This window comes from Hippoglossus stenolepis, chromosome 11 (assembly GCF_022539355.2).
Source record: "Hippoglossus stenolepis isolate QCI-W04-F060 chromosome 11, HSTE1.2, whole genome shotgun sequence".
NCBI classification, from domain to species: Eukaryota; Metazoa; Chordata; class Actinopteri; order Pleuronectiformes; family Pleuronectidae; genus Hippoglossus; species Hippoglossus stenolepis.
Genome location: NC_061493.1, coordinates 11,118,617 through 11,144,011, shown reverse-complemented (window position 1 = coordinate 11,144,011; position 25,395 = coordinate 11,118,617). Strand labels below are relative to the sequence as shown.

The following is a 25,395-nucleotide window of genomic DNA, read 5'->3' as shown; positions in this document are numbered from 1 at the left end:
GCAGGAGAAACTGTGAATATGATGAATGTTTCCAACAAAAACTCTGCAAGGATACGACTCCCATTAGGGAAGAAATTACAAAATCCATTCATCTTTGGTGAAGGAAAAATTTCAATAGTCGATTTTGGAGTAGATTTTAAACCTTTCACCTGCTACACATATTGTGCATGGAAGAAAAGGAAGCAACTCAGTTAGATTTATTTTCTGTTTTTCTTAACTGTGGCCGGACAGAAATGGAAAAGGAGGCATTATTTGTTTTGCATAGATACACAGCAGGAGGTCAAGCGGCAGAGATCTTCAATCCCACCACATTTCAACAGAAAGTTATTGTGTAATTCGACCTCTTCAATGACTTGTTGATATTTCAAATATGACGTAAAAAGATCGTGGCCTCAATTTGGTTACATAAATGGAAAATGAAAAATACATCAGACAATTCCCAGTTTCTAACAGCGGGAAGTGCAATCTGCACCTCTAGCCTGTATCATGCTTTCAAATATATTTACAGAGAAATGACAGCTGAGTGTGTCTGAGCATGTGTGTGTGGTTTTTTTGCCGCTGAGGCAGGAAATCTGTGTAAATGTTCTAATCAAGGAGATGATGAGGAACATGCTGATGGGACTTCTCCGCTTAGCAAAACATATTAACAACGCCACGGTCCAGACCTGACATAGTGACAGGCCTGGGCGGGCGCGCACACACACACACACACACACACACACACACACACACACACACACACACACACACACACACACACACACACACACACACACACACACACACACACACACACACACACACACACACACACACACACACCTTTGTACATCACATTTACTGCTGACAATAAAGCAGCTGTCATTCAACTGAAAAGAGAGAGAGAAAGAAAGACAACAAAGAGAAACTGATTTATAAATGATGTAGATACTCTGCCATAAAAGATATCTAGATGGATGAATGGATTGATGGATAGATAGATAGATAGATAGATAGATAGATAGATAGATAGATAGATAGATAGATAGATAGATAGATAGATAGATAGATAGATAGACAGATAGATAGATAGATAGATAGATAGATAGATAGACACCTACCCAATGGTCCACACACGCTGCTCAGAGGGCTGGTTATCAGGATCATCGACAGCAGCAGCATACACAGGGGAGAGGGGCTAAGGCTGAGCCCCACGATAGGCCTCCTGGACTGGGCCAGAGCGCCACCTGTCCTGGGCAGAGGCATGGCAGGCACCACTGTGGGCGGGTCGGAGATGACGGACACTCAGGTAGGGCTTCACTCAACAGGGATAGGCACTCTGCAGAAACAGAGAAAAAAAACATGAAGGTCAGCTGATACGAAAGAAAAGCACATTTCCTTCCACCCTCTGATTCATCGTTCTGTATTTAGAGTGGCTGCTGAAATGTCAATGCACCATGAGGGGGAGACGGGAAAACATACAACGATCCATACAGATGTGGAGGATGTGTCCTAATGAAGAAAATTAAAAGACAAATTCATGCTAATGCAGGATTAAGTCTTTTGATTTAGCCGGCGCACTTCTAACTTGGGATTAGCAGCTCAAGTAGGCCAGCTCTGACTGAACTAATACCAGAACAATAGAGCCACTGCTCAACAACTAAGACAAGAAACAGACCAAAATAGTTTTCAGCGTACTGCCTCTGTATTAATAAGTCTCCTTTTCTAGCGAGCCGTGAAATGAGCTGCAATGATACATTTTTAAGAGGTTATTTTTTTCTTCTTTTCTTTTTTTTTCCTCTTCTCAGACATCCTAATAATTTTCGTTTCAGCTCTGGCCTAATTCCTTCTTAGCGTTCAGTATTTCGCTGCTCTGGTGGCACATAAAAGTGTTAATGCAATAAGAGTGCGCCGGAGTGATGAAAAACACTAAGACAAAGAGGATTGAGGGGTCGGTGGGAGACGCGGCTGAATTCAATAACGGCGAATGTATCAGAAACTGCGCTTTTAATAGATATTCACTCTCTAGTTAATCCCTCGCCTTGGGGGAGGGAGGGGAAAAAAGGGGGGGGGGGAGGGTGGGAGGTGGGTCTCCATCAGTGTTTTGCTCTCTTTTTCCTCAAGTCATTGGCACATGTGGACGTCGGAACATAATTCAGCTCTGTCTGCTCACAGAGATTTAGACAAGCTGTGCCGAAGCGCCCTGTCTGGGAGTCAATAACTCCTCAGTGCTATCGAGTTGTACCGACCCCCACCCCCTCGGCCCGATGTGTCAGAGCGCAGGTGGGGAGGCCGAATGAGAAAGGCGCCTTTGTTAACCTGTACATACATCAAACACACGCACGTCTCCGGGCACAGGATAACATATATGCTCTCGGAGGGAGACACACAGTACGTATCGACAGGTGACGGGGCACAATGTGATCGGCACATAAATATGCGGGAAAACGCCCATGAGCGCACGCTTGGCCTGACACCCCTGATGCACTGGCAGAAGTGGAGTAGCGGAGATTAGGCCAAACGCTCGGGCGACTTTACTAAATGAAAGAGGCATTTCTGGTGAGCTACATATTCAAAGACTCCTCCAACCACTTATTGAGCTAATGACCTGTTCAAACACATTACTGTCTGCCAGCCCCTACACTAAAAATAGCTCATCTGAAAAACATGGCTGTCTATCTGATCCAGGCTTCTTTCTCCTCGCCGCTCTGCCCTCGTCTTATCTGACGACGCGTAATAGACGTCGAATAGAAAAGCTTTCAGCGGCCCCTTTTTCAATTGAACAATGCGATAAGAAAAATCTGATCAGCGCTCATTCAAGCACCATTGGCAGCATGTTAAGTAAATTCTCCTCTTACGGAAACTCAATTTGCCGCCGTTAATCTAACTAGGGCTACTGCTCTGCATGGAGCCACACAGCCACTGAAACATTGGGTACTCCTCCTCGCGTGTTGCAGCGTCTGCTTCCTCCGTCCTGAGAGCTGGATTCACAGAGGCCTTCATATCTCCCTGTGACCTCAGTCTAACCCTTTCTCTCATTCTCAGTTCATCCTGCCCTCCCCTGTTGTTCTTCACCTGCTGACAGAGCCCTCTCTGCCCCACCTCCACTCGACTCTCCTCATCCTCCACCTAATCCTTAATCTTACCCTCATCTCACTCCTGCATTAGTCTCCCTATTCCTCGAAATCTCCTCTTCTTTCATCTCCTTCCTCCCCTCTCCTCTCCTCTCCACTTTCCTCCTCGTCTCCCTCGTTAACCTCTCCTCTCTCGACGCCATCTCTTCTCCGTGGCGCCCTATCATCCATCTCCACCTCCGTCTATTCTCACTCTAAAACGCTGCTTGTATCCAAATCCTCTTCCTCTCCCCAGCTGCCCTGCACCGGCTGCTCCAGCTGTTGCTGGTCCATTGACACAGTTCAAACAAAAGGGCTTAGAGCATCCTACAGCTGTGAACGCTGAGGGACCGAGCCAAAACAGACGCACAGAGGCGGCAGCGGTACACCAGCTAGGCCAGTCTGGGCTTGTCTGTGCTCGTGCTATTAACGTCCCTCTTCTCACGACACGTAGATTGCAACCAGCCATGCACTTTGCTTGTCAGAGGGAAGAATGTAATTAAAAGGTGATCATGGACTGATGGCACCGGGGATATTCTCATGACTCAGGCCTACACAGCCCCCTCGTAGATATCACAACCTGCTCTCCCTAATCATCTGGCTCAGCATCCAGAGAGAAGACAGCAGGGGTCGGTCTTATTACCTTTTCATCGCGACAACACAGATGGTCAGCCAGACAGAAAGATTGATGGGGATATATGTGCTATTTATTGCGGGGAAGCAGATAATGACACCATAGCTCAGGTGGTGAAATGTACACCGGTTATTGTGTTCCATCAGGATGATGAAATAACGTTGTTTAGGTGGCACCTAACCTGCCCCTGCTGAGCCGGGGCCCTCGGAAGATGACATGCTTTGTTTTTCTCGCCTATCAGCCCCCCTCACACACACACACACACAGTTTTACCCATGATGCCTTTTGCCACAAGTGGATTGAGATGGTCTCACAAGGCCTGTCTCCATGACAACCAGCTCGGAGCGCTCACAGAAAGATCAGATCTGTTTCCTGCGGCACCATGCTAGCTGAGGGATAGCACACCTGATAGGAGCTTGAGCTCTTTCTCTTTCTTTTAGTTTTATTTGGATCGAGTATCTAAGTATTGCATGAGTGTCAGGAAGCTTGGAAAAAACATAGATGCTATTTTTGGGGGGGAATTATTGAAGGAATTTTTTTTTACAAATGTTCAATGCACCACAAAACTTTTTAGGGCTTGAACCATCCATTGTTACTCACCGGTGATTCTAAACTTGTGCTCTACACTAACATTTTTCAAAGCACAAAAATAACCTTGTCTTGAATTATGCATGGTTTTGTGCGGCAACTTGGAGCAGAAAAGTTTGGAGTGGGAGCTGTGCACTAGTCGGATGCAAGAAGAGGATGGGACTGATATTACCTCATGTTTTCTATGACCCTGCACCCTGTAGGCAAATGATGCTCACAAATGCATGCACACCCACAGGACCGACCACACACACACACACACACACACACACACACACACACACACACACACACACACACACACACACACACACACACACACACACACACACACACACACACACACACACACACACACACACACACAAAAACGCAAATAAAAATGACAGATGGCAAAGCATCATGGGGGAGATTGGCACTCACTCGCTCACACTTCCCTTCACTCTCTCTTAGACACGCAGCCCACAGACACACAAACATGCGGACACACACAAACGCACACACATATAAGCGCACACGTCGAGGATCAGAGGCGCAGGATGAAGCGCGGCTTACTGCAGGCATGAGCTGCACCGCCCTGGTTACATTTTTAGCAGTGGAAATAAAATATCTGAGGCTCCTCTCTAACAAGAAAACACACCTGTCACTCAAATACGGTGATTCTTTGCCCTGAATATAAATGAATCTAGAGACTCGGGAGTCTCAGGTAAATCTCTGTGAGACTTGCCTAATGCTGGAGGATGCTGAAACCAGGACAGCCCAGTGCTACATACCTCCAAACAGTGGGGCACGATGGGGAATATTGACGAATAGCAATACAATTTCCAACCAGAGGCGACAATTTTCATCACTGGTGAGGAGCCATAAATAAGGTTTCCACTAGAATCTTAAACTGCACTTCTTAAAGCAAATATGACTCATGGAGACAGTAAAATCACACCAAACCTGGAGGCACAATAGGAAAATCTGTAAATGTAATTATTGATAATGTGATGTTCTATTCAAGCAGTGTACTGCTGGAATAAAATGACATGGATTCTATTATTATTCAACTAAAACATTCAATTATTTATCCTGACTATTTCAATTTCAGTTCATGTCACTTAATATTTTATCTGTTGAGGGACTGTTGTTTAGACAAAAAAGCAATCTTACAACATCACTCCGAATAATTGTGATTTGCATTTTATATTCTTGAATAATGTATAATTAAACTAAATTATGAGTGAAATTACTAATCAAACTTTCAAGTATTAATTAAGTAAAAAAATGGGAAATTGACAATAACATTATTTTAACAAACTGTTTCCTTATGAAATCATAAATCGCCCCATTCTTAACTGTGTCTGTTTTAAGTACTCTGTTGTTTTCCTACTGCCATCTTGGCCTAGTCTATATATAATATATAATAATAATCATGCAAAAATGATCTGCTGCTTTATTAAATTCAGAAAATAATAATTTCTATGCTTATGCTTTATAAAAATGTATAATTGTTTCATGTTTGAAAATACAATAGTGCTTTGATTACATCTTGGATTTCATTATTTCTATTTATTTGTTCCTCCAGCCTCTGTGTTTGAGGCTACAGTGGTCAATGATGCTAATTCTGTAATTGTGTTGACAATGTGCTGAAAGTGGATTTTTAATTTCCATATTATAAAGATCTATGTTTTGACAAGTTTATATACATCAGGCATTCAACTGTGGAGTGTGTGTGTTTTCAAATCTCTCACACATGTATTTATCATACATGTATTTATCACACCCGTATCACGTGAACTTTAGTGGGGAAACCTGGTTTTCTGAAGATAGTGAAATAATGATATCCAAATCATAATAATAGCTTTCTTGGGATGATGAAGAAAGCGAATTAAAAATTTGTATCCACCCACGTCGTCTCTCTGGATTTCTCTGGCAGGGAGAATGGGCTTTGCTTGAGGACCCAATTTAATTAACTGATCACCTGCAGTTAAAAGGGTAGAAGACGCACACTAATAAGAATTAAAAATACTAGAACGTCAAACTTTTTCTTATGTAAGAGTTCAACTTCCTCGTTCTCTGCCCCCTTCTGTCCAATCCAAGCCAACATCAAAGCATCAATGAAATACACACCAGCATGACTGTTATTTATGACGACTGAAGCTGTTAGATCACTGTTCCCCCCATTTTTTTATTCTGGATGTGCTTCAGGTTTTGCTCGGCAACAACTCCATCTCAAAGCCAAGACAACACATGGATTCGTGATGAGGAACAAAGGGAGGAGAGGAGAGAGAGAGAGAGAGAGAGAGAGAGAGAGAGAGAGAGAGAGAGAGAGAGAGAGAGAGAGAGAGAGAAGCGTGACTGAAACCTTCTCCTGGCCCAGTGCTAAAATAACCAAACTAACTTTCACTTTGACCTCAGTCTCTGCATGTCTAGGACAAAGCAGAGCTGTAGCAGCCTGACAATGGTGCGGTAAATGTACACCCACGCATCTTAAAGGGGCCCCAAGGTCGGAGGAAACCACAACAACAAGAGTAAAAAGGCATAGACTAATGGATGCACCGGCTTCACAAGAGCCCGGCAACAGCTGGACTGGCTCCGGGTAAGCAGGAAGTAAATTACCAAATGAAATAAAAGTACATATAGAGCAGATTATCAGAAGGGGTCAGAACAAGGCGAAAACAAGTGTTTATGGGCTTAGTGAAGCTGATCTGTTCACAGGAAGTTTTGTTAGTGCTGCAGGAATGAGACAGTAAATTATCTAACATTTCCTTTAAATGGAGATTAAGAGACTCAAAATATCTGGTATTTATACCATGTTGCTCAATATTAGTTTCATTACATTAAATAACACAGGGCTATTCTTAACTTTTATTTCATCAACTGTTGCTCCTTCAATCAGTCACTAATGTAGCGCCACTGAGTTTAACTAAGCTTCAAATGTTACACAAAGGGATTTGAGTATTATGTTGTGAAGGGATAGCAAAGTATTACACAGCTGTAAAATATTTCTTTGAAAACACAAGAGCCAACAGAGCCAAATAAACCTGCTTCAGCTGCAATAGAGTGTATCACCGGCCGCTCACTTTTAGAACGCCTCTGGTTTCTGAAGGAAATTTCTCATTAATTCTCTCCATTGGCGTCTTAGGGAATCCTTATAAAAAGAGTTTTAAGTGTGGAGCCAGCTCCGAGATGGCTCATGACCATAAAACATTCGATTTAGAGCGAAAAAAGGCCATTGGAAAACAGAAAAAAGGTAACGGTACAAGTACATAGTTAAACTAAGAGTGAGGGAACTACGCATCCCATAAACCATTGCGAACACCCCATTTCCAACGACTGAGAATAAAAATGTGATATCATAAAGAGTTGTGGCTTCTACAGGTGCAAATAACGTAATTTCAAAATCTCTTAGCTTGTGGCGAGTCTACCTTGAAGGGCTGATAATCAATTGAAAATCTCTATTCAGTAAATTAATGAAACGATGCTGTTGAGCTCTTTAAATAATAAATGTTTTGTACATTTAATATTGTTTTAACATAAGGTAAAGAGTCAAGGCTTAAGAGTCACTGTGAATGTGCCCATAATGCTTTAATATGTCCCGAATTTACTTTAAAAGTGATCGATGTGCAACACTGATGGAGGAAAACCTTGCAGCTTCAATTTCGACAATTTTCATGCTTTCAAATAAGTGGAGGGATTACTTGCTCCTCCATGAGCTGAGTCAATTTTTCAGCCCCTTAGGCTCATAAACCTCTTTCAAAGCCTTTAGGGAAATGCCAAAAACTGCGTCGTCATCTGGCTAAAACATCCCTGTTTTTTTCAACCTTCTTCTTGCAAAACAAAATCGACACTTTGCAGAATCTCGCCTCAGAGGTGAAGGTTTTCACCCGACAACAGCAGACGAACAAGACGCGTGCATGTGTACATGGGGACCCCTACACAGCCCTCACTCAACGGAGACGACGGAACGCAGGGCTCGCAAAACACCCAAACCCGTTTCATCATTTCTTCCAGCGACCTCTGTCTCACTGCTGCCTGCTCTTCAGAGGCGGCCCATCTTCTGCGCAGCGGCTCATTACGCAGGCTGATGGTTGAGTCCTTGTCAACTCACTGTCCAATTAGCATATCTAAGGCTGGCTCACATCTGAGAGAACTGTATATACATACTGATGTCTGCATGGCTGTGCAGATGCATGTACACCCCTACATCCCTAATTGTTAAACAGCTCTGACATAAAGGCATTAGGCGAATCATCCAATTACTAGGGCCAATACCAAAACCAAAATTGAAGCCACACAGGTGCTTCTTCACACACTCTTAGTACATTATTACTGATTTGATTTGTTAATGTTTGCATTTCTAAGGGCAAAGTATGTGGAGAAAATAATTAGAAGAGGAGAAGAGAAAGGTATGAAAATATCTATTTATTTATCTTCACCATCATTTCTCAATAAAATGAATGGCCATGAGTCCATTGAGCAGAAAACACACACACACGCACACACAGTGCCAGTCGAGACACACCGGCAGCCAATTAATGAGCTTCTCCTGGAGCAGGACTGAGGCTCCCTGACAACAGAGAGCACCTTCATCTTCCTGGACGTCATAGTCATCATCCCGGCCATCATCATATTTCAGTTGTGCTTCATTAATGAGACGTGCCAGCCATTTTTTCCTCCCCTGTTTCAGCTGTTTAGCAAAACCTACACATCCGTCACTAGACAAAGTGCAGTGGATTGGGGGGGCTTGTTGATAAGCTGACGGTGAGAGTGATAACAGTGGCCTGGAGAAACACAGCGCTTTGTTTTAATAACCTTGTATTGATCGATCAGTCATATACAAATATCCAGTGGGGATGTTATTTATGTAAGATGCATTGAAGGTCTCGAAATTGATTCCTTTTGTTATGGTTTACAGAATGAGTTTCATCCTGTGAGAGCACACAACATAGAGTACACACAAACACACACCTGGTACATGTGTAGAGCTTAACCAGCAGTGATCTGTGCTGCTCACCATAACAAACTGCGCGCTGTAATCTTGAAGGAAGCTTTTATTCATTCTTTGCTTATGTAAAATACCTCCGGTCCCTTTGGGGGCTGCTGGTGAATTTTCTGGAGACACACTGTTGTGTTCACCCGGGATCCATCCCTCTCCTGTGTATTTGTGCTGCCATGGTGTCACCTGTCTACTCTTGGTCACATGATACCTCGTCCACTGAGAGCTAATTATCCCACAACTGCAACACTGCTCTGCAACACCGGTTAGATCGTCCACAGTAAATTAACTCTGACTGTTTGTTATATAAAGAAGAACCATTTCAATCACAAGACTGTGGCCAAGAAGGTCGATTACTGATAACGCGCATGGTCACAAACTTAAAGAATTCATTATTCAATTGCAAGAGTGATTTCCGAGGCTCTGCATGCTGGTGAACAAATCCTATTTGCGTGGCGCAGAGGCGACCAGTCTTTGCAGTTCTGTCACTAACCAGCCATTGCATGACTTCCTGATGGAGATGAGATTTGTGACGCCAAATGAATTTCTCCTTGAGGGACGATAAAGTTGTGAATGGAATTGAAAACAGGAGTAATGGGGTAGAAAAACTGCATTTGTCCTCCTTCCCATTGCAGAAATCAGACGGTGAGGGTGTCTCTGTATGCGAGGAGATGAAATGCTTGTCGAGGGTAACAGACTTGCGCATGGATGCGTCCCACCAATGACTAGCCATTACTTTCACCTCCGACAAACAAATACTTCATCTAACCTGGCACCCTGTGCACTTTGGAGACAGAGTAATGATGAAATGCCACAAACAAATGTGAGGCTGTATTCAGGAGCTGTGTCAACCACTCCCTGCACCTACACAGACTGCACAATGTTCCCACTGACCCCTGAGGGACACCAATCTTCTAGCTTTCAAGTTTTCTATCAGTGGGCTGTGATGGGAAAGAGCGATACGTTTCCTGGACGTCGTGTCTTCTCCAGCCTTTCGGTCCTTTGGAAGAGCAGAGTTGTTTCACTTATACAATACTGATGCTGTTTCACATGGCATTTGGAGTGACACCATATCTGTCTTTTCTTTGCTTTTGGGTGTGGAGCACCTTTTTCAACAGGCCACTTTTAGATAGGTGGCCTTGGCATCGGGTCTGCTTGTGCTTTAGCATGTTAGCATGCTAACATTTACTAATTAGCACTACACCTCATTTCCACAGTTTTGTTTTGTGTCCTTTATTCCGTTTCATATACTCGTGTTTAAATGCGTTTCTTTTACAGACGACTAGAGACACCGCTCGAGGAGAGGAACGAAGCAACGAAGCAACCTCTATTTATAGGCTGTCAAATGAGCGGAAATAAGGTTTACATATCAAGTGATAAAATGTATCTGTATTGCAAGATTAGTGGTTAAAGCACATTATTCATGTGGAATATATCAACATCAATATATTTATTGATATATACAAATAAATGAATGTATATGAATGTGATAATGACATTCAACCTCAAATATTTTTTTGAAACAAAACATTAACTGAATACGTATATATATATAAATAAACGATCACACAGTTTTACTATCAACAATGTAAAACAACTGAACTAAATGGAATAGCCTCTCAACACATCAGAGATCCCTGAGGTTGCCGTAGGAATCAATACGCTTCCAAGTGACTTGCATATGCACATGGAGCTATGTGGAAATGTGGTGTCAAACACAAGTAGCCTACAGTTTATGCTGATGGGAATAGTTTTGCAGGTATTTATTCACATTTGAGAGTATTGTATCGGGTAAATTAAAATGTTTAAGTTCATCAGTACATTAAAATGTCACGCAATGTACGTTTGTATAACACATGTCTTAATAGCCCTGGATTGATAATAAGAGTTATTATAAATATGTACAGGACAAAAACATAGATATAATTTTGCTGTCAGCATTAGCATTCAAATGTCTTCTTCTCATGAATAAAGCAATTCAAGTAAAGATCTTCTTATTTCACGTTTTGCAAGGTCTTAATACTACTTAAGCACAGATCCGGTGGAAAATGAATTCAACCAATCCTCTATGTATGCACTTAAGTGGATTTTAAATACTTGTCAAGTGCTAGAAGTTACATGGAATATTCTGCTGTTTGAACCTTTATTATCAGCAGACTGTTCCCCTCATAGTGGATGGTGCCTACTCTTCCTCCAACTTCTGATTAGGTAGTTTGTCTCGTGCTTTGTCAGCCATCTTGTCAGTCAGCCCTATCCTCCTAATGACTCCTGTCAGTCAGGGATGTAACTGTCAAACCCAATCAATAGCTACACTTCCCCCTCCCATGATTGGATAATGAGCTGTGTACATCAACATGTTAAGCCATTTTCAGTGTGATCGTCAGCAGAAGGAAAAGCTCAACGCTTTTTTTCCTCGTTGCAGTCCACCGAAATTTCCGCAGAGGAGAGACTCTGTAAAAGTTTGGAGGAGGGCAAACGAATGAGTCGGCGGATGAGGGTTGACCAGAGGACAGCGACGGGGGAAGTGATGCCCTCCTTTGCATTCGAGAGGAGAGGGGGCTGGGGCGAGGGGGCACGGCGGAGATGTCTTCAGATGTGGCAGTTGTGATGAAAAGAGAGGCGAACGACTGAAGACAAGAGGTGGGGAAGAAAGGAAGCGAAGAGAGGTAGTGGAGGAGTGTGCATTATTCATCCCTGCTGACACATCAGAATCTCTGATTCATCATCTGCAGAAGGGCATCAGTCAAGTCACAACCTATCTCTTAGCCTTCACTCACATGCACGCACGCAAACACTGACACATGACGGACACACTCACACACATGCAAATGACCTGGCTGAGAAAAGGATGATTATAGGTCTGGTTCGCGACAGGGATCTTTAATAACAGACTCTGCACAGGTAGTTTCCACTGATTGTTTATGCACAAATAAATTACCTGTCTAAATACTGTGTATGTGGGATACCAGTTAAAACTAGAACACTCAGCAGAGCACAAACCTCCACCGAGGCCCAACAGTTTCTTTAAATTCAATCAAGCTGCACCAAAAGTCACAGTGCCCTGGTTTTTCTTTCATCAAGACACATGAATTATTCCCTGGGAAAAATAGTAAAAATTTTGAAAAATGTCCTATCTCGACATTTTAAAAAAAGTGAAAAGATATTCTGCCCCCAAATCTGGATCCACACCAAAATGTATTAGGTTCTTCCCTGACCCATAACACATCCTTCCACCAACTTTCATGGAAACCTGCTAAAAAAATGTTTGTGTGTAATCTTGCCTACAAACGAACAAACCAACCAACAAATAAAACGGACAGGGGTGAAAACATAACCTCCTTTGAGGAGTTAACAAGGCTAAAAGGTGATATATCTGGGTGATAATTTGCATATAACTATTATGGGTATTTATTGTATCCTTGAATGCATTTTTAGTCACCTAAATTATCTTTAAATGACAAGGCTATATTTTCTTATTCGTGAATTTAATTGGATGATCATTTAATCTTCATCGGATATAATAATATGACCCTAATCAATTTGAAACAAATTATATTTCAGTGGCAAGAGCATTGCACAAATATTTGTCTAATACAATGCATATTCCATGATGCACACACTCAATATTTGCTGTGGCGTGTTTCGAGTTTTCGTCATTAGATGTGATGATTAATTGCGGCACAATACGAATTCATATCAGTGAAACACAGCTGTGACCACGGTGTGTTTGTCCAAACACATCATAGATGTGTTTGGGGCTGACTAGTGTGGTTGGAATCAATATCACAAAAGTGAGAAAGTGAAATGAACTGTGCTCCACAATACAACTTAAGCTCCTCGTTTTTTACATTTCTAATTAAAATGTTTGCTCAGAATAATGCACTAGCCACCAGAATTTGGCAAAGATGTATTAACATAATTAATTTATGTATGAAATTTAACAGTATGATCATAATTTGAAATATAATCAAACATGATAATAAAATATATAAAAAGCCGATAAACAATATGCTGATTCTTCTCATAAGGCTCCCTGATTAAACAAAGATACAATTTAACTATTATATATACTACTATTTATACTATTTTATCATAAATCCATATTGTCATGGTAGAGGAACCCCTTCCCCTTGTTATGTTGCCCTCCTGAGGTTTCTTCCTTTTTTTCCATTAAAGACTCTCCTGCGTATTTCTCACTCAACAACAGGACCTGGAAACAACCCGGCCCTAATGGCTTCATTCTGCATGCTGTATACACTGTGTTCAGCAGCCTCTGAATAAACAAGAACAGGAGCGGAGAAGACAAATGCTCGCTGTTTGGGAGGCTTGGAAAAGGTCAATTAATATCAATGCCGAGACAACAACAAAGTTTCTGTCTGCTTGTAACACAGGTGGCTACGCTCCCAGCATCAAAGTTGAATGTCTTGATGTTCTCCCTCCTTCCAGCTGACTGGTGCAGCAAAGCTAATGCACTAGTGTGTATGTGCACGAAGATCCAGACAAAATCCATGCATGGCCAGAACATGTTAACACAAAGAGGGGAAGCAGAGAGCGGAGCAGTTGGGGTAGGCTGCTTGGGAGAATCTGGGAGTAAGACTTCAACTAGGCCTTTGACGTGAGACCAAAGCTGCACCACTGGGAGCACACGTCATCTGGCATACTTGAGTCTGGATGGATCTTACAGAGGTATCTGCTTGGAAGGAGCAGGAAACCATTAAGGCCTATGGTTGAACCCTGTGAAATGCTATTTAAGGGAGTACATGCCATCACTGATTTCATAATCTGCTGCTCTGAACAGTGCTTAGATGAATACCTGTGGGGCCGAGCATCTCTGGGCTCACGGAGGAGAATATTTGATCTGTTTCCCAGAGACAGACAGGGGAAGGAAATTTGCTAGCTGAATTATTCTGCTTCCACATAATGGTTTTTGCCTGTCAGAATAATTCAAATACCCAGATCCCTGTTCCTCTCGCGGATGTGGCCTGCCTTTGTGAATCCGTCTGTTAGACAGGGGAGTGGAACCTGAAAAGACAGGGATGGACTAAAGAGAGGAATCCATGTGTAAAAATGACTGATTAAAATAATTAGGGATGTGGAAATGGTGTGGAACAATAACCAGCAAACGCACAGTGCCCCCGGGGGAAATTTCCCATCTGTGTGTGAGGAAGACCTCCCTCGGATTCACCACGACAGTGCGATTTTCCAGTTGACACAGGCCACACAGCGGAAAACACAGAAAAAAAGCTAAACAGGCGTTTGGAGTGTACATGATTAAATCCCAAACAAGCAACAGCCCTCGGAAAATGAATCGATGTATCATAAAATTACACTCTGCCTGTATACGCCTGAGTGGCTGCGTTAACAGCATATCCTTCTGCGTATAATTATAGACATATGAGACTATGGACTACAAAACACTGCCTATATGTGCAGATGGGCTTGTTTTAAGTAATGCTCCAGAGCAGCACATGCAGCTGCCACTCTATTGTCTGGAAAACAGTCTGGCTAAATAAGTCCATCCATCTGACCACCTGGTGTCAAAGAAGCAGAGGTCTTATATGAGTATAATATCCATTATGGATCCATTATGGATTTATGATGTGTCCGTGACAGTTTCCTGAAAAGTGTGCAGAATGGCATAATCATAATAAAATGTGTACTTTATTTTGGTTTCACTGAAATATGATATTAAGACTTATATAAGTCGTGATCTGGCTCTTCTTTTTTGAAACACCCTTGACCAATCCAGGATGCATGAGCTCCATTTCAATTTATTATTCGGGCAACGTTATTATCTATTGTTTGCTCGTCTCTCTGTTAAATCTGACTTTACGTGATAATGTTTTCTACCTGGAGAGGGTTCCCATCAGGAGAAGTCACTTTAAACGACTGTTTGAGGAACAAAGGCTTTGCCAGTCAGTCTACCAGGGTCCCTCATGCTGCCCAGCCAACAATAAGCAGAGGGGGGGATGAGAGGGGACGCGCACTGGCACGGGTGCTGTTGCCAGCCGACCTGATCCCGCACAGCCCCGCACAGCCCCGCGGTCTCCATTTCCACCTCACCGTTAGAAACAAACTCTCAAGTGATGCTGAGATAACAGAGAGGAGACGCTCAGGAGACTCCCGGGCCAAGCAGGACAGCCACACGGTGTCATTTCACTCCGTGAATATGCTCTTACCTCGTTAGTTTCCAAAAGGTTATTCGACATGTGAAAAGCAGCCGTCTGGGTGGGGTGCACCACGGCATGCAAAACATTAAAGTGCGCGAAGGAAGGATGCACGCGTGGATGCTGCGTTACCTTAGTGGGAAGCTCTCCGTCTTCCTCTCTGTCTGCTAGATTCATGTGGGTGGGTTTGCAGCTGGAGGCTTCCTCGGATACATGTAATCCAGTGGCAGCGGCAGCGGAGGAGCTCCACTCGGAGAAAGGTCTGTCTTTGTGCGGGACGCATGCACACATCGCCCGGCGTTGCCCCGCACGCACCGTCCTGGATGCTCGCTGGCCGAGCGGACCGAACCTCTTCCCCCCGGGGGAAGCGCAGCGCGGCGGCGGGTCACGGCTGCTTCCTCAGCCCTTCTATCGGGAGAGCATCGCCGGTCGGTCGGGCGGCCTCAGATTGTGCTGGTTGATGTCATTGATACTCTCCTGCCTTTCTTCCTCAATGCCCTCCTCCTCCTTTCCCTACCTCTCTCTCTCTCGCTCTCTCTCTCCTCCTCTCCTCCTCCTCCCCCTCCCCGCTCTATCTCTCTCTCTCTCTCTCACCGGTGCTCCCTCCCTCCCCTTCCCCCACCGCACACACACATGACGTGATGCAGGCAAGCCATCTCCAATGGCAACCGTATCCCCCATCACCCCTATTACCCCCATGTCCCCAACACCCCCTCCTCCTCCAGCTGTGGCTGGATCGCTGACTGGTGCAAAAGAGGTGGCTGCTGAGGAGGGATGGAGATGGAGGGAGGTTGGTGTGAATTGGTGACTGATTCCCCCCCCTCTCCACCGTGCTCCCCGGGGGCTAAAATGAAGATAAGCACCTTGAAACCCTGTAGATTCCTATAATACAGTGTCTAATCATAGCTGTTGGCGGGATTACAGCCAGAGGTGCCGTATCAGCTCCTACAGAGCAGAACTCCCTCACTGAATTAGAGCTGAGATATTGCAGGGTAAACACTACTCACCATGGGACATCATGGGGGAATATTATTAACACCACATGAGCTAAATAATACCATAATATGGAATAACAATTGTTGAGCATTGCCTAGATTTGGGAATTAAATGGTCTGTATTTGTGTGGCGATTTACATACCTCAATATATTTGTCATCACTAGCGATGTAATTAAGGTTCAATTTATATCAATATATTGCTTATAATTAATTAGATTCGTAAAATGTTTTGCGGTTCATGAACCTCTATTTAATTCTCTGAAATAAAGATGACTTTAAATCCACAACATTCACTCACAAGCAAAAGTCTGTCTTTAAACTTAAAAGAAATGATAGGCTAACAATTACCGTGGTTATTATCGATATTGACTTATATATTTCTTATTTTTTTGCCTGGTTTTGTTCTCTATTTTTTTTATTCCAGCGTATTTTGAAAAGCACTTTGTAACCTTTTTTGATAAGTGCAATAGAAATAAAGTGGTATTATTTTTTACACTGTATTAGGTAGCCTAATACAGTGTAATACAGCTACATAAGGTGTTTTTCAAATATATATTAATCAGGTAAATCAACCATATGCCATCAATATAAAGTGTAGCCCAAAATGCACTTATGTTTATGTTTTTTATGTCCGTATTACAAAAATATATATATATTTCAAATATTTTTCAAATTTGCAAGGAAGGCATGGAAATAGATGTAGGAAAACCCTCCAACAAAGAACACCTAAACAAAGCCTCTTTTTGATCCTATAAGATGCGACATATACTGACACTGGCCTTTGTTTTTTCTTTTAACGTTTGGTTATATTTAGGTCACACAACATGACAAAAACAACCGCCACTAGGGCCAAGTCTGAGGTGTTGGAGTACGGTGTTGGGAGGTTGGCACGACGCTCCAGGACTAAATGTGAAGGAGGCTTTTGTTCTGACCTCCCTGCCAACAGACTCAGCATCTCTGACTTCTTTTAGTTCAATCAGATACATTTACAAGTTTATATCCAGCCTCGCCTAATGGCTTGTGTAAAAGTCTCTTTCTCCACAATTCTCTCCCATAAAGATGACTTGACAGAGTGTGAGAACGAGTGGAAAATTAACCAACTGCCATCACGTCTGATGGTAATTGGAAGCTACAGTTTTTGAGTCTATCACATGGGCCTCGAGGGACAAAGGCTACCACTCTGATTGATTTTTCTTTGTTGACAGTGACATCTAGTGGGATGTTACTATAATGTGTTGTTGCATTTTACTGGAGGTGGGAAGTGTTAACACAAAAGGTTCATGAACCCAGCATCAACTATTCAAGTGTGTCTATTTTGATGGCATAGCATAAATTATTCTAACTTCATGACACTAAAAATAAAAATATTTACAGGACAATTTTAGTTATTTTTGACATCCTGCCACAATAAAGGCTGCTTCCAAGATTAACAATCTAAATTTATGTCTAAATATCAGGATCACTCCTCTGTGGAAGACGTATCGAATGTCGACGCTGTTTTATTTAATGACACCTGAGCTGTGTGGATACATGTTGTCACGAGCATTTGTGCCCCCATTTACCAGCTGCAGTTTCTCAGCTAACCGTGCCAACATGACACCTGTCACATTCACAGAAACAAAAAGCAGATACATTTTTTTTTTTTACATTCAGCTAACGTTACACCAAGAGTCATCTTTAAACTCATCAGCCCATATTGTTTCTGTTTCCTGTCTGAATAATGCAGCCTCTGTTGTCTGTGCACTATCTCTGCCAGTCACCCCGTGACCTGCCTGACTGTATAGCGTTACACTACTCCCATTTTCAGAGTTGAAGCTAGGGCAAAAGCCCTAAAATTAGCAGGGTAAGTGCCCTGTCTCTACCACTGCCCCGCAGCAGTGACGTTAATTGCGCTCTATTTATACTTTAAGAGAGCAGGACTCAGAAAGATCAAGTTTCTGTTATGCTATATTTCGGTGTCCTCGAGTTTATGTGAGCGGAGCAGTAGGAAGCCCTCGTTTAGTATAAAGAGCTGAATTTAATGGATACTGATCATTTTCAATGTTGTGCTAATGTAACACTCAAACATAATGTGTCTCCCACTCTCTAAATAAGATATTTTTATAGACCTGGCTGCTCTGATGGGGTGGTAGTGTTTTTATGTCCTGTTATTGAAACCATTTCAATTTATCTAAATGTGAGTAATAACGCTATTAATGCAAATGCTGCAATTGTAAGCAACAACAGCCTAAGCAAAGAACTAGTGACTAGTCAAAGCACAGAAAGACTCACTTTCCAAAATCGTGACAAGTAGAAAAGACACTGAGATCAGCCACAAACAAGCACACACACATCCTGCTGTGATACTGAATTTTATTCAAGTATCTCCAACACACTCTTGTTCTTGAGTTATCATCAGTTAAACGAATCGGCGCCGAGAGAGACGAAGGCAGCAACTGTTCATATCCTGAATGTAAGTTGTCTATTCAGGATTTATGGGGCCTCTCCGTGTGCATTCAATTTGGTGATGCTTAGCATTAGACAGACAAATTAAAACATTCATGATAACACAAGATAAACAAAAGAGAGACTATTAAAAATAAGACTACAATGCAGGGGATGGCCGGAGCGCCATCTGTTTCATCTCTGTGAACTGCATCTGAGGTTAAATGGAAAATTCACTCCAGAACAGAATTTAAACATGACTTTGGACAGTTAACTTGGATAACAACAGGTATCACCACAAATGCCCTGTTTCTGAAGCTGCTTCTTTGATACTGAATTTGTGACATTTCCCATAAGCACGGGGACGTAGGCACAGCTTAGGCTCCAGCTTGTTCATTTGGACAAAGGCAGAAACTTTGAGAAAACATTCTTAGTTCATAAATTCAGAGGATCAAAAAAATCACTGTCAAGAGAAGCAGCCCCAGATCTGACTCATCATCATGTTAAGATGAACATGTAAAATAAAAAAATAATCCAATATCCAATGTAAAATCTGTTTATGCAGTGAATTTTTGCATGAAATGAAAAATGCCTCTGATTGAAACGTCACATTCTGCATAGGTTATTAATGCCTGGGAGGAGTGTTAGCCAACTGTTGTATCAGCTCTTTTTATCCCCAATCTCATGGTGTTTAAAGCAATGACGCTACAGGCTGTCAAATCATGTCACAGTCAGGAATAACAAACTATTCCAGTTGCTGATCTTCTTGAACAAACAGTTTCATGAAAAGTCCCCACTCTAGACTACAACTTCTGCTTCTAATCTGCAAGATAAGTGAGATACTTTTCATTTTACCACCCATTCACAGTCTGAAACAAAACCTAACTCCATAGCTGACATTTGGCACAGTGAATTCAACACCCTCGCCTATCACAGAAGCATAGCAGATGGTTTAAAGTGTGTAGAACCAGGCCAGCAATCAAGTTTGGGTAATGAGAATGTTCAAATACATCCTTTCCGAACGAGTTAGCAAAACAAGTGAGCCATCACATTCACCCTTTGATTTATGCATGTTATCAGGCTAGTTTAAATCAGATGCTTCCCCTCAGTAACACTAAAACCCATCTCTCCTTCAGTCCAGCCACCTTCAAACACACACACACACACACACACACACACACACACACACACACACACCATCATACTATAACTCTCCATTTTCAGTGGGAGAAACAAAAGGGAAAGGGCATATAAGCCTGTATCAAGTGGATGTTTCCCCAGATGTAAATCGCAGTACAAACAAACAGTGACTTTAAAAGTCTGTGTGAGAATTATCCGATACCTGACCAGGTCTCAGCCAGAGACTTAAGCCCAGAGGCCGGATGTTTATTGCTATGGTTTGTCTGACCATAATTATGTTGGGGCCGGGAGCAAAGCAGATGTCAAATAAGGGGCCACAATAAAGAGAATGGTGTGGAGGACAGTGTTTGTGGCAGGTCATAATAAAATAAAATAAAATGGGACAATATGAGGAGTAGTGCAGAGGTTCCTTGCCGGGGAAAGTAGTGGAAGTCAGTGCAGCTCAATGAAAGCCTCCATCTCCTCAGAGATGAGTCCCCTGTAGGGCAGTCTGTGCTTTTCAATAGCACGCGCCGCCAGGCACTGAAGGGTGATGTAGTTCAGCGGGTAGAGGGCCGGGTGCCCACTGCTCTGCTCATCCAACAGCTCATAGGCCGTCTTCCTCTGTGCATTCGTAGCGTCAAGGTGAGCCCCAGCCTTCATAAGTAGTGCCATAATCTCTGGACAACCATTGTTAGCAGCGATGTGCAGCGGCGTGTTGTTCTCGCAGTCACGAGAATCAACGTCTGCGCCACACTCTAGCAGCAGTGCTGCCACCGCATGGGAGGGGAAGCGGCCGACCGGGTAGCGGCCCACGGACGTCGTTTCCTTGTCTACCGCCATGTGGAGAGGAGTGAAGCTGCTCCGACCTCGAGGGTTCAGTTTGAGCAGCCGATACACTGTGTGCTTCTTCTGATGCTCCTGCTCCGCGCTGCACTCCAGCTTCTCCAGCAGGAAGATAAGGTGGAGGATGATGGAGAGGGCCTTGGTGAACTGTGGAGCCTCTGGGGGGTTGTCCCTCTGTGCCACAGCTCTCTCTACCTCCCTCACGCTTTTCCCCAGCACGGTCATCAGATCATGGAAGGTGACGCGTGTCGACAAGGTGCCTTTGGCTCGGTCTTGAAGGACAAAAGAGAAGAGCTCTGCAAAGGAAAGGAAACTGGAGGCTGTCATGGGACTGAGAGGGTCTAGGTTGCTCTGCTGCATGTCCAAAGCATATTTCCACAGGCTGATGCAACGCTCAAAGTTTCCTGAGTCAGCATACACAGCTCCCCTGTAGCGGATGTAATAAGAGGTGTCTGGGTGGGACGGCCCCAGGATGCGCTCTCGAACCAACAACGCTTGCATCCTCATTTCATCTGGGTCTGTGATCAAAGCTTCCAGGTCCTCAGCTGTGTTCACCTCCTGCGCACAGCCATAAGCAGGGATTGGGGGACCAGGTGGAGGCTTGGCCAGGGATCCAGCTTTGTCCCCGGGCAGCCTCAGCTCCATGGCCCTCCTCCAGTACCTCATCGCCCCTAAGAGGTCACGCTTTTTGTCCACAAAGGTAGCCCCAAGGAGCTCAAGTGCATCGATGCGTTCCTCTCTGGAGGTGCGGGGCTGGTGAGCCAGATACTCCACGATGTTGGTGTGACCTGTTACACTGGCAGCGAGCAGCGGGGTCATCCCATACCCGTCTCTCTCCATGCGGGCGCTGCACTTGAGCAGCATCTTCATGATGTCCAGACTGCCCGACTCCGCACAGTCGTGCAGGGCGGTGTTGCCTTTCACGCTCTTGCGGTTGACGTCGGCGCCGCGGTCCAGGAGGAACTTGGCGATCTCCTTGTGGCCCTTGTAGCAGGAGATCATGAGGCAGGTGTGGCCGTGGCGGTTGGCCACCTCCATGTCGGCTCTGTGCTCCACCAGGTAGCGCACGATCTCCAGGTGTCCGTCGAAGCAGGCGGCCCGGAGCGGCGTGGAGTTGGTGAGCGTCGCGTTGTTCACGGAGGCTCCGTGTCTCAGCAGCGTCTTCACCACGGGGAGGTGACCGGCTGCCGACGCCGCCCACAGCGGCGGAGCCCCCTCGATGGTCTCCCCGTCAAAGTTAACCGACCCCCCGAGCTCGACATTAGCTTTACAGTGTTCCAAGAGGTACTCCACCGCCTCTAAGTGTCCGTATCTGGAGGCTACGAGCAGAGGAGTGCCTCCCTGGGTTTTCTCCTCGGCCAGAGCCTCCAGCTCCTCGGGAGTCTTGTTGCCCAGTAACTTCTGGATAAGTTTGATCTTACCATCTCTGGCCGCGTTGAAAACCGCCGTCGATATGTCCATTTTACAGACTCGGTGCCGCCTCGCTGGACTCCAGCCCCATAACCGCCGGGTCGTGTTCAAACTGACGAGTCCGCCTCCACACAACTCAGCGCCGGGACCTCGGTGTGGACTCGGTTTCTGTCCCACATCTTTCTGCCATTTTGAGGCTGCTGTCAAGATGGCGTGTGTTGTTTGACAGGTCTACGTTTGCGTTTTCCGCGAGGCGTTGTGGGTGGCGTAGTTTTGAGGGAATCCCCGCTTCCGGCAGAGCCACGCCGTTCGCTTTGAAAGCAACTGCATTTCCCGTGGTGCATTTGGGCCGAGCGGCGCACCAGCTGACGGGTTCGTTTGTTATGGTCGCTCGGACCAACCAGCACCTTGGATGTGTTATTATGGTGGAGACAGAGGCGCTGAGTCAGCTGACACCGGCTCCTCGAATCCAATACATGAATGTAATGGAAAAGCTCTTCAATGGAGAGCAAGGAATTTGCTCTGTAGTATTTGTGATATCAAAGTATAGATATAAAAAAAATGTGAAAATAGGAAACAAAAATTAAATATAAAAAAAATACTATAAGCTAAATGTTGTAAGTAAACACTAGAGACAGGATTGTGCAAAGTAGAGTTGGTCCGTTATTTGCCATAGGAAGTTAAAGTGGCAAAGTGTGACAGTCACAGGCAGGGACATCATTATTATGATTATCCCAGCAATAAAATAATATGATCCCACTATAGTATCTGGTTATTGTTAATTATCACATTTCATTATTGTATATACTTTTTATTGTTTGTCCTATTGGCGACGACGGTTATAAAATATTGCTTCTTGTTTTGCTGCAGACAGAGAGGTGGAGTTTCCTGTGTCCAAAACTGCAAAACACCTTCACGTTCATTCACTTCGCCAATTAAGGAGGTTCTGTTTTTATGTGCATTTGTTTGTTTGTTAGCAGGGTAACACAAAAAACAGTCAATGTGTTACAATGAAATATGTTGCAATGATCAAGGAAGAACCCGTCAAATTTTGTGGTGGACCCGGATTAGGGGGTGAATGCAGGAAATTTTTCGCTTTCAAAATTGTGATTGTTTATTTTTTTCACCATTTTCATTAATTTATCAGATAATAATTCATGGATTTTGATATGAGGGGTCTGATATTTAGACTTTGTGCAATTTGCTGCACATAAAAATCTGGATTTTGCCAATTTAAATATCGTTTCAGCGGACTGTGGGGCCTCGGCGCTCTCTGAGTGCCAAAGTTCTTCCAGTGATACTGATGGTAAAGGAGGGTATTAAGATGTTTGCTCATTTTACAGTGTACTCTAACTGATCTGAACATTGCCACAGTGAATTGAGGAGATCACAGGACGTTATCCTCCTCCACAAAGGCAGGGGCCAGAATACTGACTTGAATAATGACGTGCATTATGCTGAACATGAACATCAAGACCTTACATTTACTGGAATATAGACCTGAGTGTGAAAGGTCAGCAACCTTCTTTTATATGCATGAATTCAGTGTGATGGGAGTGGAGCACTGAAAAGTGAGAATATTTTATAAATTCATAGAATATGTTTCTGGGGATTTGAATACTGGTGTAATGACACAACAACAATAGAATCATAAAGATACAGAAGGCCGTCATCCCAAAGGAAGCAATCCTCTCTCTAATACAATTTAATGGAGTGAAAAAAAAAAATCCAGATTAAATCAACACTTGGTTTAATGTTCACTTATATATGCATATTAATTAGACAGTGTTGACGAATATACAGTTTTGATATATATGTGGTGATGGTCACTGTCGCCTCACAGCAAGAAGGTTCCTGCTTTGTATTTTCTACATGGCAAAGACATGCAGATTGTAAATGTTAATGGTTCTTTGTCTCTATATGTTGGTTTGACAACACGCTAACGACCTGTCCAGGTTGGATCCCAGGTGTACCCCACTTTCTGGCCAATTTCAGCTGGGAATGGCTCCAGCTCAAAGGATAAGTGATATAGATAATGGCTGGACTGTTGATCAAAAAAGGATAAATGTGGTCATGTATGAAGGAAATGCAGGGAAAGTTTGCATATTGATCTTCTAACTGCTTTTTGTATATAAGAAGGTGTCATTTTAAATTTTATTTATAGGATGTCTGGCCTCAAGATAAATGTTATGTCAAATCATCACTGAAGATGCAACAATCATATGTTTAGAAAAAAGAAAACATTTTCATCTTTTTTGAGCTCACAAATGATTGTGCACAAGTGTTCTTGTCGTGACGTATTTCAATTCTTTGTAAGTTCTCAGTGTTTACATTTTTTAATGAAATATATATTTCCCTCTCGGGGTCATAGCAACACCTGCCCAGGTGTATATGGGCAGAACTAACACTAAAGACATCCAGAGGAAGACACTCAATTAAAAGCAACCAAAAAAGGTTTAAAAACGATGTAATTTTTAAGCTGTGGTGAAGTGTCTTTCTGGTGTTTTACCAGTAGAGGAGGCAAAAGATCCACACTTGGCTATTGCACTGTATTAATCAGTGGGACTTTGTCCTGGATGCCTGACAACCAGTGTGCCTGACAACCAGTGTCGATGACAGGGTAGTTTTGTTTTTCTTGTACACATACAGACTATTCCTACAGTAAAAATACACGTTTATCAACCAAATATTGAAAATATACATCTTCATTGCACACATAAATTGTGTCTGAAACAGGAGAGAGTGTGTAACCAGCCTCAATTCAGGAGAGAGACTTTATTAATCTACCAATATTCTACATTCTGCCCCTTAATAACTATTTGAAACTAACTTGGGGGCAGTCTGAACAGGAAACATTTTTTTTTTTTTATTAAACAGGGAGTTTAACTGCACACACAGACAATATTGCAGTTAGAGAAGCAGGATTAAAAGCCTCACAAATGACACCCAGCACAGAGGAGGGTTTAAAAGCATTTCCCAGGGCTCCATCTTGATCCTGAGGAATTATGAGCAGACAAAAATCACAGAGACACTGCTGCAAGAGTGAGTCTGGTATTTTTTATTTGTAAGATCAAAAGCATTAACAGCACTCATATTAACATTACATCCACAGCATATCAAATCTAATGCCTGAA

General features: G+C 43.3%; 2 protein-coding genes across 10 annotated transcripts in view; both read right to left on the bottom strand.

Annotated features, from left to right (window-relative positions):
* LOC118117267 (receptor-type tyrosine-protein phosphatase S-like) overlaps positions 1–16,016 on the bottom strand; it is a 69,329-nt gene extending 53,313 nt beyond the window's left edge. For 5 of the 8 annotated variants that reach the window (XM_047341879.1, XM_047341880.1, XM_047341881.1 and 2 more), the window contains exons 1-2: positions 15,598–16,016; positions 1,101–1,318 (exon numbers count right to left, since the gene is read on the bottom strand). In XM_047341879.1, the coding sequence (XP_047197835.1) occupies positions 1,101–1,245 (145 nt within the window). In that variant the 5' untranslated portion in view covers positions 1,246–1,318; positions 15,598–16,016. The remainder of the gene's footprint in view (positions 1–1,100; positions 1,319–15,597) is intronic. The other 3 variants (XM_047341883.1, XM_047341884.1, XM_047341885.1) reach the window with 1 other exon arrangement.
* Positions 763–22,516, bottom strand: fem1a (fem-1 homolog a). 2 transcript variants are annotated; one of them, XR_007034689.1, is made up of 2 exons: positions 20,040–22,516; positions 763–822 (listed from the first exon to the last, which is right to left on the bottom strand). XR_007034689.1 is itself a non-coding variant. In XM_047341886.1 (1 exon), the coding sequence occupies exon 1, from the start codon at positions 22,310–22,312 to the stop codon at positions 20,459–20,461; it is 1,854 nt and encodes a 617-aa protein (XP_047197842.1). In that variant the 5' UTR covers positions 22,313–22,516; the 3' UTR covers positions 18,798–20,458. The 2 variants fall into 2 exon arrangements, 1 of the variants encoding a protein (XP_047197842.1); XM_047341886.1 differs by lacking the exon at positions 763–822 and having other exon boundaries at positions 18,798–22,516.
* Between the last annotated feature and the right edge of the window lie 2,879 nt (positions 22,517–25,395).

Bases quoted from the DNA above. Each gene is read 5' to 3' on its own strand.
- fem1a (XM_047341886.1), bottom strand. From the start codon at position 22,312: ATGGACATATCGACGGCGGTTTTCAACGCGGCCAGAGATGGTAAGATC.